General features: G+C 35.4%; 2 protein-coding genes across 2 annotated transcripts; one reads left to right on the top strand and one right to left on the bottom strand.

Annotated features, from left to right (window-relative positions):
- Positions 1-2,205: 2,205 nt before the first annotated feature.
- LOC125590454 (probable carboxylesterase 5) lies at positions 2,206-3,031 on the bottom strand. Its single transcript, XM_048764028.1, has 2 exons — positions 2,862-3,031; positions 2,206-2,638 (listed from the first exon to the last, which is right to left on the bottom strand). The coding sequence occupies exons 1-2, from the start codon at positions 3,029-3,031 to the stop codon at positions 2,206-2,208; spliced, it is 603 nt and encodes a 200-aa protein (XP_048619985.1).
- A 6,926-nt stretch (positions 3,032-9,957) lies between these two features.
- Positions 9,958-11,565, top strand: BNAC07G07420D. Its single transcript, XM_013852297.3, has 4 exons — positions 9,958-10,311; positions 10,387-10,501; positions 10,572-10,686; positions 10,814-11,565. The coding sequence occupies exons 1-4, from the start codon at positions 10,211-10,213 to the stop codon at positions 11,452-11,454; spliced, it is 972 nt and encodes a 323-aa protein (XP_013707751.1). The 5' UTR covers positions 9,958-10,210; the 3' UTR covers positions 11,455-11,565.
- The last annotated feature ends 2,660 nt before the right edge of the window (positions 11,566-14,225 follow it).

The raw sequence follows: 14,225 nt of genomic DNA, 5'->3' as shown, positions 1-14,225 counted from the left end.
AGCCTAGCTCCTTCCGAAGTTGAGCACACACATCATCATAGCTTGGAAGCTCTTTAGCTCTCAATATGTGTTTAAGTACATCATTGAAGCTTGGGTTGAGTGTGAGAAGCAATCCAAAGACCTTGTCTTGCTCACGCCTCTCTTCTAGTGTACTAGGATCAGTGGTACTTGGTCTCAGCATCTCAAGTTCAGACCACAGCTGGCTGTACTTCCCAAGGTGCTTGGTGAAGTCCATCTCCTCTTGCTGTAAGTTGTTGATTGCCCTCTTAACCTCAAAAATTCTGGTGAGGTTTGAAGTGTTGCCATATACCTTGTGTAAGGTATCCCATAGCTTCTTTGCAGTCTCACAATGTGAGTAAGACTCCATGATAGGAGTATCAAGTGAGCCTTGCAAGATAGACAGCACCATGAGATCCTCCTGACCCCATTTGCCTTCATCTACCACTACAACCTCCTTGCCATCTTCTCCTTGGGTGATTTGTCTTGGGGCCTCACTTGTGGTGATGTGCTCCCATAGACCTCTTCCTCCAAGAGCTGTCCTGGTCAATCTCGACCAGGTAATGTAGTTAGGACCTTTCAGGATGACTGGAATCCTAACTAGCTTGTGCTGCTCCATCTTTGCTTGCTATTGTCCAGCGGGTAAAAAATAAAAAATTCGCCAAGAAGAAATTTGAATTTCTGAGGCTAGGCAAGAGAGAAAACAAGGGAAGCCAAGATATGTTCTCTAGAAATGAAGAAAGTAAACCAAACAAGTGAAAGAGTAAGGTGAATAGAGTAAATTTGCGGAAGCAGTTTGGTGTTCAAGAGCTTGGATGCTCTGATACCATGTTAAAAATTGAAGAACATAGTGAAGAACAAGAGAGAGAGAGATGTTTAATCTAGAAAGTAGAGAGAGAGATAGAGTAAATAAGGAGAATCTTATTTGCTTGATTGATTTGCTTATGGGAACATATAGGGGTTATAAGTATGGCAAATGGAAGATGAGATATGATAAACTAATAATCCATTGTCTTGAGATTTTAACCCACCATACATGCTTGTCCCTTGTAGTGGCATCTCCATTGTCTTGAGACCTTAACCCACCATGCATGTTTGTCCCTTGTAGTGGCATCTCCATTGTCTTGAGACCTTAACCAACCATGCATGCTTGTCTCTTGTAGTGGTATCTCCATTGTCTTGAGACCTTAACCAACCATCTTGTTTCTTATTGCTTCATCTTCACAGGTTATTCTCAGGTCTGAGAGCTGATATTCTGTTCTTGATTGTGGAGGAGATTTTCTTAATGGTCAGATCAGGAGATCGGTGATTACCTCTGTGTAGACGATCATTCCGTTCCCACCAGAGATCGTAGATCGTGGCTTGTGCCAAGTGACTATGGACAGGTAGTTACGGTGTCTACTTCCCGATTGAGACAGGAGAGAGTGAGCGACGTCATCCCAGGAAGCCGGCATTTGAAATCAGTGCTTATGATGGCGAAATGGTTGTTGATTCAAGAACGGCTTAAATTTTTGATATGTTCAAGATCTACCTTGCTCTGTGATCGAAAGATCTAAATCTGTTTGATTGATGGTGTGATTAGTCCAAAAAATCTTTTAATTTTGTAGATCAAGCTTTAGAATTTTTGGTGGTAAAATTCTTTTGTCGATTTTTGAGAAGTCCGCTGATTTTCTGGTGATGCAGTGGTTTCGAAGGTTGCATGGATTTCAAAAAAAATTATGCATGGGCTTTTTCTCTCCGATTCTTGATGTTATTATTTTTTCTTATCATTTTTGTGTTGGCCACGTAGATATTTTGACCTTTCTCCAGTTCTAGTATGTAATATCTTTGTGTCTTTAATTTAGAGCATCATTAACGGGGTCTTTTAGTCCCGTCTCTTAGTGTTTTTAGAATTAAAAAAAAATAATAGCAATTATCTGAAACTACGTCTCTTAATCAAGCAAAAGAAGAGACGTCTCTTCTGGCTCTCTCTACCGTGAAGAAGGAAGAAAGAAGAAAGAAGAAGAAGCCATGGTAGGAGTAGGACTTTTCCGGTGTATTCTCTTCATCTCCTTTCCTCTGTAAATCCTCACAGGTTATCATTTTCTCATCTTTTCGGGTTTAATTGATTTCTCTCCAATTTTCCGAATTCCTTAGAGCTTCTTTCCAATTTGCAGCCCAAGGATTTGGGGATGTTGATGCCAATCTTTCTTCGTAATAATGCCTAACTTAATTCGATTTTTTTTTCCAGATGTTGATGATGTTGCTCTCTGTTTCTCTCTGTTTGGGGATTTGGGGATGTGAGAAATTCCACTCAATCGCTGACCATGAATCGTCATACGACGCCGGAACCGGATGCTCCGGCGCGCGGCGGTACTGGATCGATACGGCGAGGCAATTAGCAGATTTGACGATCTCGGTGACGTAGTTGTGGTAAATGGGAGAGAAAGGTGACTCGATGATCCAAGCTCCGCCGTGGATGTAGATGAGAAGAGGTAGATTCTTACCAGCGGTGGCTTTGTGAGGGAGGAAGAGACGGACGGAGAGGTTATGCTCCGGTGAGTATATTACGTCTTTTGTAACGATGCCGTTTGTTTTGTCTAGTGATGTTGGAATGATTTCGGTGCCGGTGAGACGCTCGACGCGAGCGTCTTTGTAAATCCTGATGAAGGGAAGATGCTCGGAGACGTATGATGATGGATTTGTTTTTTTTTTTGTGTGTTCAGTTGCTGATGTGAATGTCAAAAACAATGGTGGTCGCACTGCTCTTCATTATGCAGCAAGGGATGGTTGAAAATCACTCAGCTTTATTTTAAATCAGATGAACGTGTGCCTACTGAGTTGAAGAAATCAATCATGCAAGCCCGAGGGGAGAAGAAGCTCACCCATTCCCAACTTGCTCAAGTACACTACTTCTCTCTTCACTCTGTCTCTTTTTTTTCTCTTGTAATGATGCTAATATGAAGATGTGTTGGTTGTGTAGCTGATCAATGAGAAGCCACAAGTGATCCAAGAATACGAGTCTGGGAAGGCAAGGCTGGTCAGTTGAGTACATGCTTACAGGTCAGAAATATACTCGGTCTATCATTGGAAGGTGAATTTCAGTTTCCACTTACTAGTTTCTTTTCTTGCAAAATTGATATACTGAGTTTAAAAGTATCCATTGGTCTGATCAGAATATACACTTGTTAGAATTTGGGAATAGGTGATAGATGTTATTATCTCTAAAACGAGAAATTTTTGTTTCTTAACTAGAGTTCTGATTTGATTTGCAATGTTAAAACTTTTGTAATGTTAAAACTTTTGTTTTTAGGAACCCCTAAATAAGAAACTAGCATTGGAGTGAAAAATCAAGGTGTCTCTTAACTAGAGTTTTTAATTACATTTAAATACTAAAATATTTATTAAGAGACCCAAATGGGTTTGTGGGTTAATGATGTTCTTAGGAGCTTGTCTATGGAGAAACTTAATTTCCTCCGATCAATGTTCTTTTCGAGATCACTATAATATTATTTGAAAAGTTAATTTCTTATGTGTCATTCTCATATTAATTATTAGAATGATTAATTACAATGATAACTTTAATGAATTGGGTTTATTATTAACATGCATTATATATATCTTTGGTTTACCTTTTTTTAATTTTTTCCAAATCACCTTATTATCAAAAAGAAATATCTTTAATATAAATATATAGCATTTTCATATTTAGAAAATAATGAAAACATAATTTTTTTTTTGGTTACAAATCAAAAAGGAATTTAATATAAAAAGAAAATATCTTTTAATATATATATATATATATATATATATATATATATATATATATATCAATTTTCATATTTAAGCATGTAATTTTATAAAAATAAATTTATTATATAAATAAAAAATATAATAAAATAGGTTTAGTATAAAAATATACAAAAATTATGAATTTTATACAATAATTAAAAAAAAAATTATTTTATATATATAAAAAGGAACCTAATATCAAAGAGCAAATATACTAAAATAAAAATATAGCAGTTCTCTTATATTTGAAACATGTGGTTCAGTAAAAAACCAAATTTTCTTATGACATTAAAATATGTAATATCTTAATAATAAAATAAATACATCAAATTATTCAGAAATTACCTTTTTAGGACATTAAAACATTTTTATTTTTTTAATTAAATTTTATTCACAAATTTGTCTCTTTAGTAGAAACTTCTTAACTACTGTTTATTTTTATTTGATTAATTTTTAATCTCTTAATCAATATTTTCCTTCTAAATTAAGAAATTCTCAGTCCTAATAATATGTATGTTTGTATGCTCTATATAAATAAAAATAATAATTCTTTCATTTCTGAATTATAAACACTACTAAATTAATATCTAAGATTTTACATTATTCATTAAAAAAACTTATCTACTCTCTGTAAAAAGACCAAACCCATTGATTTTGTTAGAAAAAAATCGTTCATCTTTGAATAGATGAAATATCAAAATGAATATTATAAAATGACTATTTAAATAAAATTCAAATAACTCAGTTTGCTATACATGTTATTGATGCCACAATTATAACATGTAATAGAGATGGTTAAAAGGTTTTAATACCTATATTATTTGTTACTCCAACAAAAAAACAAAATTTCTATTTAGAATGCGGCGCATACAATTTTCACTTAGTGTTACCTTCAAAAAATTAAACCTAATATGTTGTTTATAAGAAAGTTTTCTAAACATTTGAGTGTTTTAGATTAAAAACTTTGATCGAAATGATAAATCTTCAATTCAGTTGATAACTTTGGTATGTAATGTTATATTTAAATAAGGCAATTTCAGACTGGTCTTCTAAATATGTTTTTTTCAATTTTGGAATTTTATTAGTTTATAAATTATATAAGTGATTTGTGCATTTTTTTTAAAATTCATGAATCCTAATAATAAATCAAAATACGATATTATAATCGAAATAACCATACAAATGATAAGATACTAACTGCACCAAGTTAAAATCAAATTAGAATTTTATAAACAAACACCGTATCAAAGTTGAATAGTTTGCAAAATTAAATACGTTAAAAAATCACAACTCAATAACTCATAAATAATAGTCTTAACTAAAATAATATAAAACATAAAACTACAAAATAAATAAGTAATTGCAATATAATAAACTATTGCAATTTATTTTCATCGTAAAATTTTATCAACATGTTTACTTTATTAAAATAGTACAAAATCTAATTTTATATACATAATTAATATAGTGAATTAGTTAGAATGATGATTAAGCTTGGACATTTGGGTGCCTACTCAAGTTTGGTTCAATCGAGTTCAAGTTTTTCAGGGGCATGAAATGTACCTTTACTCGGATATACTATAATAATTGATTGATAATTTAGTTTTAATTTTATACCAAGCATAAACTGGTATATGATTTTCCTATGCTCATGCGCGGAGATAAATATTTACATAATAATCAAATCGTCACAATTGTTAAATATCCGCTTTCGTTGTTTATAATTTTTAAGTAATTTTATAATTTACATTTATGATATTCTCTTTCGTTGTTTATCACCATATCACATCAACTAATTTTGGTTCTCTCTATCATCGTCCACTTCATTTTTTTCAGGTGACATAGTGAAATTTTCAACAAAATCTAAGAATGACAAATAAAATAGTTTAGTCAATATTATATATGATAAAAAATCAGAAAGTTCAATCAAATATTTTAAAATTGTCATAAAAATTTTATGGGTTTGTCACTTCATCAGTTTTGGGATATTTTTCATCAAGAACATTCTCTAATTCATTATAATCAATTACGCTCACATCGAGATGAAGAAACAGTTCGACTAAGAATTCATATTGCTAACTTTTACAAAATTGAAGCATCACATCCACAATATCTCCACCATTCATCTAAACATTCATAAATATATATCAAAATAATTTAAAAATAACAATGCAAGTTTAAGTGACATTCATTCATCACAAAACATTAGTTATTTAAAAAATTGTAAAACAAAAAGATAAATAAAGTCATGTGATTCACGACAAATAATAGAAAACACAGTTTATGTGGTAGAAGTTAGAACTTCTATCTATATATATATATACTAATAAAGTTGAAGAGAAACTCTCCAGACGCCGCCACCTCATCTCTCATATCCCCATATTGCGCCACGTGTCGAGTAAAGAGAGAGCTTCTTTTTTCTTTCTTCTAATTCGCGGAGTAATCGTTGGGCTTTCTGTTAATTCATTGGGCCATCACTACTTTGATATTTTTGGCCCGCTTTATGTTTACGGTTTGGTGTGCCCTCTTCTCCAGTTCGATGATGTGTCCTTCCATCGTGCCTGTTTCCTGTAGCATCTTTTATTTTCCTTAAACTCAAGCTTTAATACAATCATTAATCTCCACCCCACCTCCCTTCCCAGTTCGTCTCATTTATTACCATTAACGAGTGGTGTATGTAACAGATCCAAGGTCGACCTATAAATAAGTGTTTTTGGAGCGATAGATCTACACCATTGAGATATCTTATAGCTTAAACAATCCGACACATCCCCTTCAAATATGTCGTCTTCCTATGTTCTTCTCGCCAACTTGATAGCAGTCTGTTGCTCAAACACAGCGGAGTTGCGTCTTCTGAGGTTCTGGGAAGCTCGCAATGTCAGGAAAGGTGGAGAGCTTATGAGTGTTGACATGCTTCTTCTCGATGAACATGTAACTTCGACAACTTTCTATTTCTTATTTCTGTCAATTACATATTTCACAAACCTCGATGTCTAAATGTTTGGTTCGTTCTTGATGTGTTGCAGTCTACACTCATCCACGGGACCATCAACTTAATCCAGAGTGGAAGATGACCAGGCCTTATCTCGGGAGGATAGAGAAATGGGTGCTATGCAATACCTTTGATGATGAAGATAAGCCTTATCTTCCAAAAGTTTGCTTTTGTGCTTTTGTATAATTTTTTTTGTCGTTATATTAGCTCTTTTGATTCTCTACGTTCGAAGCGTATTCTGATATCAATTTGTTTTTCTTCTTAAACATGATTAGATTAGTTGAACACAACCAACACTAAAGTTGTATTTGTCTGTCTTTCTTCAGGATTGTTCAATTATAAATATGCTAGCAAAAAAAAAAAATCCTCCGTCCCCTCCTCAACCTCCCATAAGCGACCTCCTTCATTGATGTCTTATTTACGCGCCGCTGCTCTCCTATGACCATACCACTAAACAACAACAACAACAAGCCTTCAAATGCATCTTCACTTCTCGCTACCAGCCTCCCTTCTACAGATATAGCATGGTACCATAGTGCTATCGACTCTCTTAATTTGTATTTACGGTCTTCTTTCATGATTTTGATCTTTGGTTCCAAAATCTATCCCGGTGTCTTAGAGAGCATGGCAAAGAAGGAAGTATCATATGCAATTTCTTATGAATCTGATGTGGACACTGGACACAACTGAAAGGAGAAACGCTTCTTTTAACCCCTTTTGATATGACACAACTCGCACAGTACTCAATCACTCATTTCTGTTTCTCTATGGTTCTTCCATTTATGAAAAATAACTTGCACAAAATGTTTGTTGGTTGTTTAGTCTTCACGAGAGATACTTACTCCTCCATTTTTTGGTAATCTTTGAGGAAAGTGCGACAAGTATTTGGCTGTGCTTAAATTTTCTTATGGTGTTATTTATTTGATTTTGTTGAGCAGGGTATCTACTTACACAATTTAAATGTGATGCTTGTTTTATCGTAATTCCTTTTATGTGAAGTACTAAATAGGACAATATAAAGTCTCAGTCTTTAAGACAAAGACCATAGCTGAAATTGGGCATGTGACGTTTGTTACTAATACAAGTCGAGGTGACCAAAATCACGAGGAAAACCAAACAATGAATATTTATTTATCTCTTTATTTTTATAGAAAGTTTGGGAAAATAATTTATAGTAAGACTATATATTAAAAACTGCACTATAAGTGAGACAAGATTACTAAACTATTCAATTTAAATGTGTAATATTATCTTAATAACTAAATTAACAATTTTAATAAGATTATAAACTATGTGCAAAAGGTAGTATTTTCATATCCAATTGTTCATATATACTATGTGCAAAAGGTAATAATTTCACAACATAATAAATAAATAAATAAGTATATATATATTCACAACATAATAAATAAACGTATAAACACTAAGTTTTCCATAATTATTGTATGAAGTCCACATTTTAAAATTAATCTTATATCGTAATTAAAATTAATAATTGCCAATCAAATAATAAACAATTTGGCTATTACACTTTCAAATTGTTATGCATATGTTTAAACTTATATTGTCATGCATATATTTAAACTTAAAATGTTATGCGCGTAGAAAGATAAATAGAAAACCCCCAGCAACCCTAATCATAAACCAAGATGGTTTAATCTAATTCCTAAACTAAACCCAATCGAAATTGATTTTTAATAAATCCTAATCCTACCCGAAATTGGTTTAATTTAAATGAAATCAAATTACACTGAAATAAAATTAAACCAACAAGCTGGTTAATCTTGGTTCTCCTCTTCTGATTTAAGCCCCACGGATTTGGCTAAGTGTTGGAGGCTTTTCTTTTGTCCTCTCAGTCTTGATCTGGTTACTGGTCCACCCCACAAGCTGACTAGCTCATTAGATTCTTCTCTGCTCAAGTCTGGCTCTTCTCTTCTCAAGTCTGGCTCTTCTCGGCTCAAGTCTGGCTCTTCCTCGTCAGACTCACTTAGCTCTCCAATGTCTCTACTCATGGCTGCACCAGATTACTATCAAATTAATAGATCTCTATATCATTGATACATTTTTTTCTAAATAATATTTAAAATGTTCTAAATTATAAAACCAACGAAGTAATATTAATATTAGAAAAACCGGTACATAGCGCCGGAAAACCACTAGTAGAATAATAAAACAAAACAACAAATGTCAAGTAAATTACAATAAATAAAAAATTAAAAAAAAACATAAAAAGTCGAAACACATATACAGTCGGCAGCAAAGAAAGATGATAGTAAAAATTGAAAACCTAAATTTTTGTTTAGAATACAAAACAGATTTTAATAACGGAATTAAAATTTTTAAGGAAAATAAGTAAAAGTTATATATCGGTTCAACCGATAGCCGTGTTCAAGTTGATTCTATATGTTCTTGGCATTATGATCGACTTTTAGTTTACTAACCTCTTTATTTAGCTCCTTATTAATCACGTCTTCATGTTTAACCGGAAAAGAGATGAATGATGAAGTTGATTAACTAAATATTTAGAAGCTCCAAATACTCGGTCTTCGCCTACAGTTTCAAGCACTCCAAACATATTATCCACTTGAGACATTGTCATAGGAAGAAACATTTGCTTATGCCATGGAAATTTAATTCTTCCCATGAGATATCACCATTATTGTACTGATCCATCTTTTTGAAAACTTTTTTAAAATCTTTTGCTTTAGACATAACTTGGTATTTGATAATTTAAATTTTTTTGAGACTGACATATTTGGACGTGTAGTTATCTCTATCTTTAGATAAGCTATAAATCATTCCTTTCCATATTGAACTGTAAAAGAATCAAGCAGATAAGTAAAACATATCTTTAGTGGATATAAAATATTGTAGAGCTCATCTTTTCAGATTTTGTTACATTGATTTCTCTCTTGTAATTAGTTTATTTGTATCTTTAGATAATATATAAATCATTCCTTTCTATATCGAACCGTATAAGAAGCAATCATATAAGTAAAACATATCTTCAGTGGATATGCAATATCGTAAACCAGCATTTTGAAATCAAATCCGAATCGACGGAACTGGTAAAAATCTGATAAAATCCATACAAGCCGTTAAAATCCGGAATATGGGCTACCGGTTGAACTAGCATTCTGACTAAAAATCCACACAAGCCGTTAAAATCCATACGAGGGGCATAACTGTAAACTCACAAAGCCGGTTCGTTTCGTGTTTAGAGAATTGGTCCCAAAGTCATATCCAGAAGGAGCAGCTGTGACGGCGACGAACGATGGAGACGCAGTGACAACGGAGATTCCGCGATGACTGAGACCTAACGCTATGAACTCATATTTCAGATCTATTTGAGCTTCTCCCCCTTTATAATACCGTGGATCGGTTAAAAAGATTCTAAATCTTCTCCATTTTCCTAGCCATAGCGACTAGGCTCTGACTCTGAGAAAGAAGATGCCTCGGCCAGGTGCTAGACCTTACGAGTGCGTGAAACGAGCTTGGCATAGCGATCGTCACCAACCAATTCGAGGTTCCATCATCCGCCAGATCTTCAGGTTTTTCTCACTCACCTTTCTCGATTACTAAACTCTTTTTAGGGTTTTTGAAATTTGGGGTTTTGGATAATTCAGACTCGCCATGGAAGCTCACAGTGCGGGCACGAGGAAGAACAAAGAGTGGCAGGAGAAGTTGCCTGTTGTCGTCTTGAAAGCCGAGGAAATCATGTACTCTAAAGCCAACTCCGAGGTCCTTCTCACCAACTTTCCTCTCTTTTATATGTGCTTCACGCTGAGTTTGGATTTTTGATTCCCATTAGGAAGAGTATACAGATGCTGATACTCTGTGGAATAGAGTCAATGATGCTATCGACACCATTATTAGACGAGATGAAACCACTGAAACTGGCCCTCTTTTGCCTCCTTGTGTTGAAGGTAACCTTGCTTTTTTCATAAACTCTGCATTTTTATTGTTATGTAAACTTGTCAAAATGAGGTTTTGGTTTGTACTGTTTTATTGTGTGTTTCATTGTGGTGTTTTTTTTTTTTTGGCTGCTGTCAGCTGCTCTTAACCTTGGGTGCATTGCTGTAAAAGCTTCTAGAAGCCAACGACATAGTAATATAAGGACTTACCTCGCTCCAAAGATCCAACAACCGGTTTCTGCTTCCGCTAATGACCCGCAATACCATCATGATTATCATCATCATGCTCAAAGATCGACCAAACCAAGCCATACTGTTCAAGCGGCAATCCCTGTGGATGTTTCTGATAACAGCAACAGCCGTGTTGCTCCTCCACCTCCTCGCGGTTACCCGTTTCTACATGAATCCATGCCGATGCAGCAAAAGCCATTGGCTAGAAAACTAGGGACTACCACTGCTCCATCTCCATCTCCAGCTCCCGTCAACTTGGGTTCAGTCTATCCTTTGTATTACGGAGGTAATGATCAAGTGGACATGTCTTTAAGAGTCCCTGAAACCCCCATAATCATTGGCATGCCTATTGGTATAAAGGCCCCGGAAGAAACAACAGAGAGGCTCTGCGATTTATCACTGAGGCTTGGTATGTCTTCAGAACAACCACCCTCTACAAGAATAGATGCCGGGTCTAGTCGAGCTTACCAAGGAAGGCACCAACAAGAGTTATGTTTATTCTCTGAGGTGAAGAAGAAAGATGATATGTTTGATTGGTTTTCAAATTAAGACTTATGTTACACACATAGTCAATCTTGTGGAGACTCCCTCCAGGATTTGCTTAGTGTTACTCAAATCTTGTAAAAGCCTTAGGTTTATTGGTTAATATTTTTGACTCTACTAGTCTAGCAAGATCGATTATTAAATCTTCTCTGCATCGAACCAAAAAGAAACCGAGTTTGCTCTGTTAACATCAATAGTCAATGCAGATGAAAAGTATTTTTCACCACTTCGGCCTTTGTTAGTGCAATCTCTGTAAACACATTGCCTTGCCCGCTCGGCTTAGTTTCTCCATATACGGTGGCTACTTACTCTATGTTTCACTATACTAATGACTGCCATGATTACTTGCATAGTCTGGAAGATTCCCAATGATGTATTTGGGTCAGACTCAAAGCTATATGGTTATCTCGCGGTTGATCCTACAATTAGTAAATGCACTGATTAGAAATCTAGGGGAAAAAGTAACAGGAAAAAATATCGTGTATGAGCTTTCGAACCTACTTCTTTATGTACATTGTTGTCTATCACAATAGTTTCCAATAGTTAACTTGAATTTGACGCACTTATCCTTCTTTTTCTTTTTTTTTTTTTTTGGGCTCAACTTCAACTTTGCATTAACCAATTCGTGGTAACGAGATTACAACCTCACAAGATTTTCACCTCATATACAATATCGGGATCTAGTATCACCTAGGAACACTTAGAAGGATCCTACGCTACCCGAATCAATCCGATATCACATTTTTCACCACTCTGAGAACAAGTTCATTCCACTACTCGGAATGAACCGTCTCTTAAACCACTAAATTCTACCACTAAAAACCAGAATACAAAACATATCCTTAGCCTGCAGAAACCAATAATGAGAATTCTAAGAAACGCACGTAGCGAATGGAGCTATTGATTGGAATTTTGAGCTTGGCCATTGCTCATCACCGGAAAGGTGCTTCTTCTCACGATTGAGAGAGGTCTTCAATTAGAGCTCTTAGCAACTGGATTAGAGATCGAAAGAATTTGGCCGACCAGTTACTTCAACGCCAAACCAGCGCTTACTCCTCTCCATGTATCTGAGGACTTCGGGACAGCGGTTTCGTAGCTGGGGAAAAAACGGGTTTAGGTCATGGCTCCATTAACGGACAGCTTTGAACCTGAACAGCAGAAGAAGAGGCACAACTACCGGATAAGACAATAATCGGTACTGCGCATACCATGCCTCTAATCATGATCACCATTGGTCCTTCGAGCTCTCCCGCAGACCACTCGAAAAAGCATAAGGACCGTCATGACTCGTCTCCGAGAACCGAAGAAACAACTTCTCCTAATCAGACGACTTCACGCCAATGTCGCAACACTGCTTGAACAGAGAAGAAGCACTTCCCTTTCTTTCTCCGACCAAACCATAGACGATTCTTTACGGTCTCCGGAAAGAAACAATACACACATCGCGAGAGAAAGTTTGGTGAACACACGTCCTCCGTACGAACCTCAGTGTGCCTCCAGAGAGAGACTATGGAGTTCTCTTGAGCGGTAGAAGACATAAAGCATCTCACACGCCGAGGCAGCTCCTATCGTCACCATATCCACCCATTCGTTGCAGATCTGACACAATGGTCGGCAAGGTGAGACCAACCTCCAAATCCGCATCCAAAGTGTCAAGCAAACAGTCACACGCCACCGCCTCTTCACTGGGAGCCGACGAGACCAAAGTAAAACAGCTCGAACTGACTTCGACAGTAGAACCCTAAAAGCCGACCCAACCAGTGACCACCTCTTCACTCGACTCACTGCCGCTCCAGATCCGCTTTCGATATGTCCAGTTCTTTCTCCGCCGTTGTCAGAACAGCCACTAGCCACCGTTAAACTCACCAGAGACAGCAAGTATGTCGCCGAGGGATGGAATGGTACCAGAAAGATAAAAGGAAAAGGAGAGGGAGAGTTGAAGGAGTAGCCTCCGACGCCGCTAGTGTCGCGGATGCCGGGGGAGGAGCCGCCGCGTTAGGGTTTCTTCAGGTCACGAGGGTTTCGAGGGAAAGAGCTATTTGGTGTGTTTCTTTAAAACTTGAACGCGTGGTGAAGTTTGACGTTTAGGTTGGAATTTACTTAATACTCCTTCACGTATCCTTCTTTTTATTGTAAAGTTGTTTGTATTTGATTATATGGTAAAACAATTATATATACTGTTTAAAAAAACTAGAAATTATATATTGTTTGCAATTTCATATTATATATCGTGTAATTATATATCATTGTTGTTTTGCACTTTGTTTGATATCATTAGTATATAATGGTTTATATTTTTATATGTTATTTATTTTGTCATTAGTTATTAATGAATATCGGGTCTAACCGGTGATCATTATAGGAATATTAGGAAAGATTAGGGAAAAAATGCAGAAGAATAAAATTAGATAAATGAAAATGAAGATTATTTTTTATCAATTTTAGTGAGGAAAATATTTGTTCTATATTCCTCTAGAATAAAAAAAAATAAGAAGGAATGAAAACTATTCCTTATAAATGGTAAAAGAGTTTATGAATAATAAGGAATCCATTATTCCATTTTATTCATTAGTCACCATTTGTATTTACAGAGATTGGAGAAACTAAGCCGAGCGGAGTTGGATGTATTCGCATAAAGATTCCACTGGTAGAGTGACAGATGCATTTTTGAGCGGGCTAGAGACATTCATGTACCAGGTGGGTTGTACACCGATCACACAAGAAAGCGGTAAGATGTTATACCCTTGTCAGAAATGCAAAAATTCAAAATTTGGACA

This window comes from Brassica napus, chromosome C7 (assembly GCF_020379485.1).
Source record: "Brassica napus cultivar Da-Ae chromosome C7, Da-Ae, whole genome shotgun sequence".
In the NCBI taxonomy this organism is placed as follows: Eukaryota; Viridiplantae; Streptophyta; class Magnoliopsida; order Brassicales; family Brassicaceae; genus Brassica; species Brassica napus.
The sequence above is the reverse complement of the archived record's forward strand: the minus strand, read 5'-3'. Positions and strand labels throughout refer to the sequence as shown.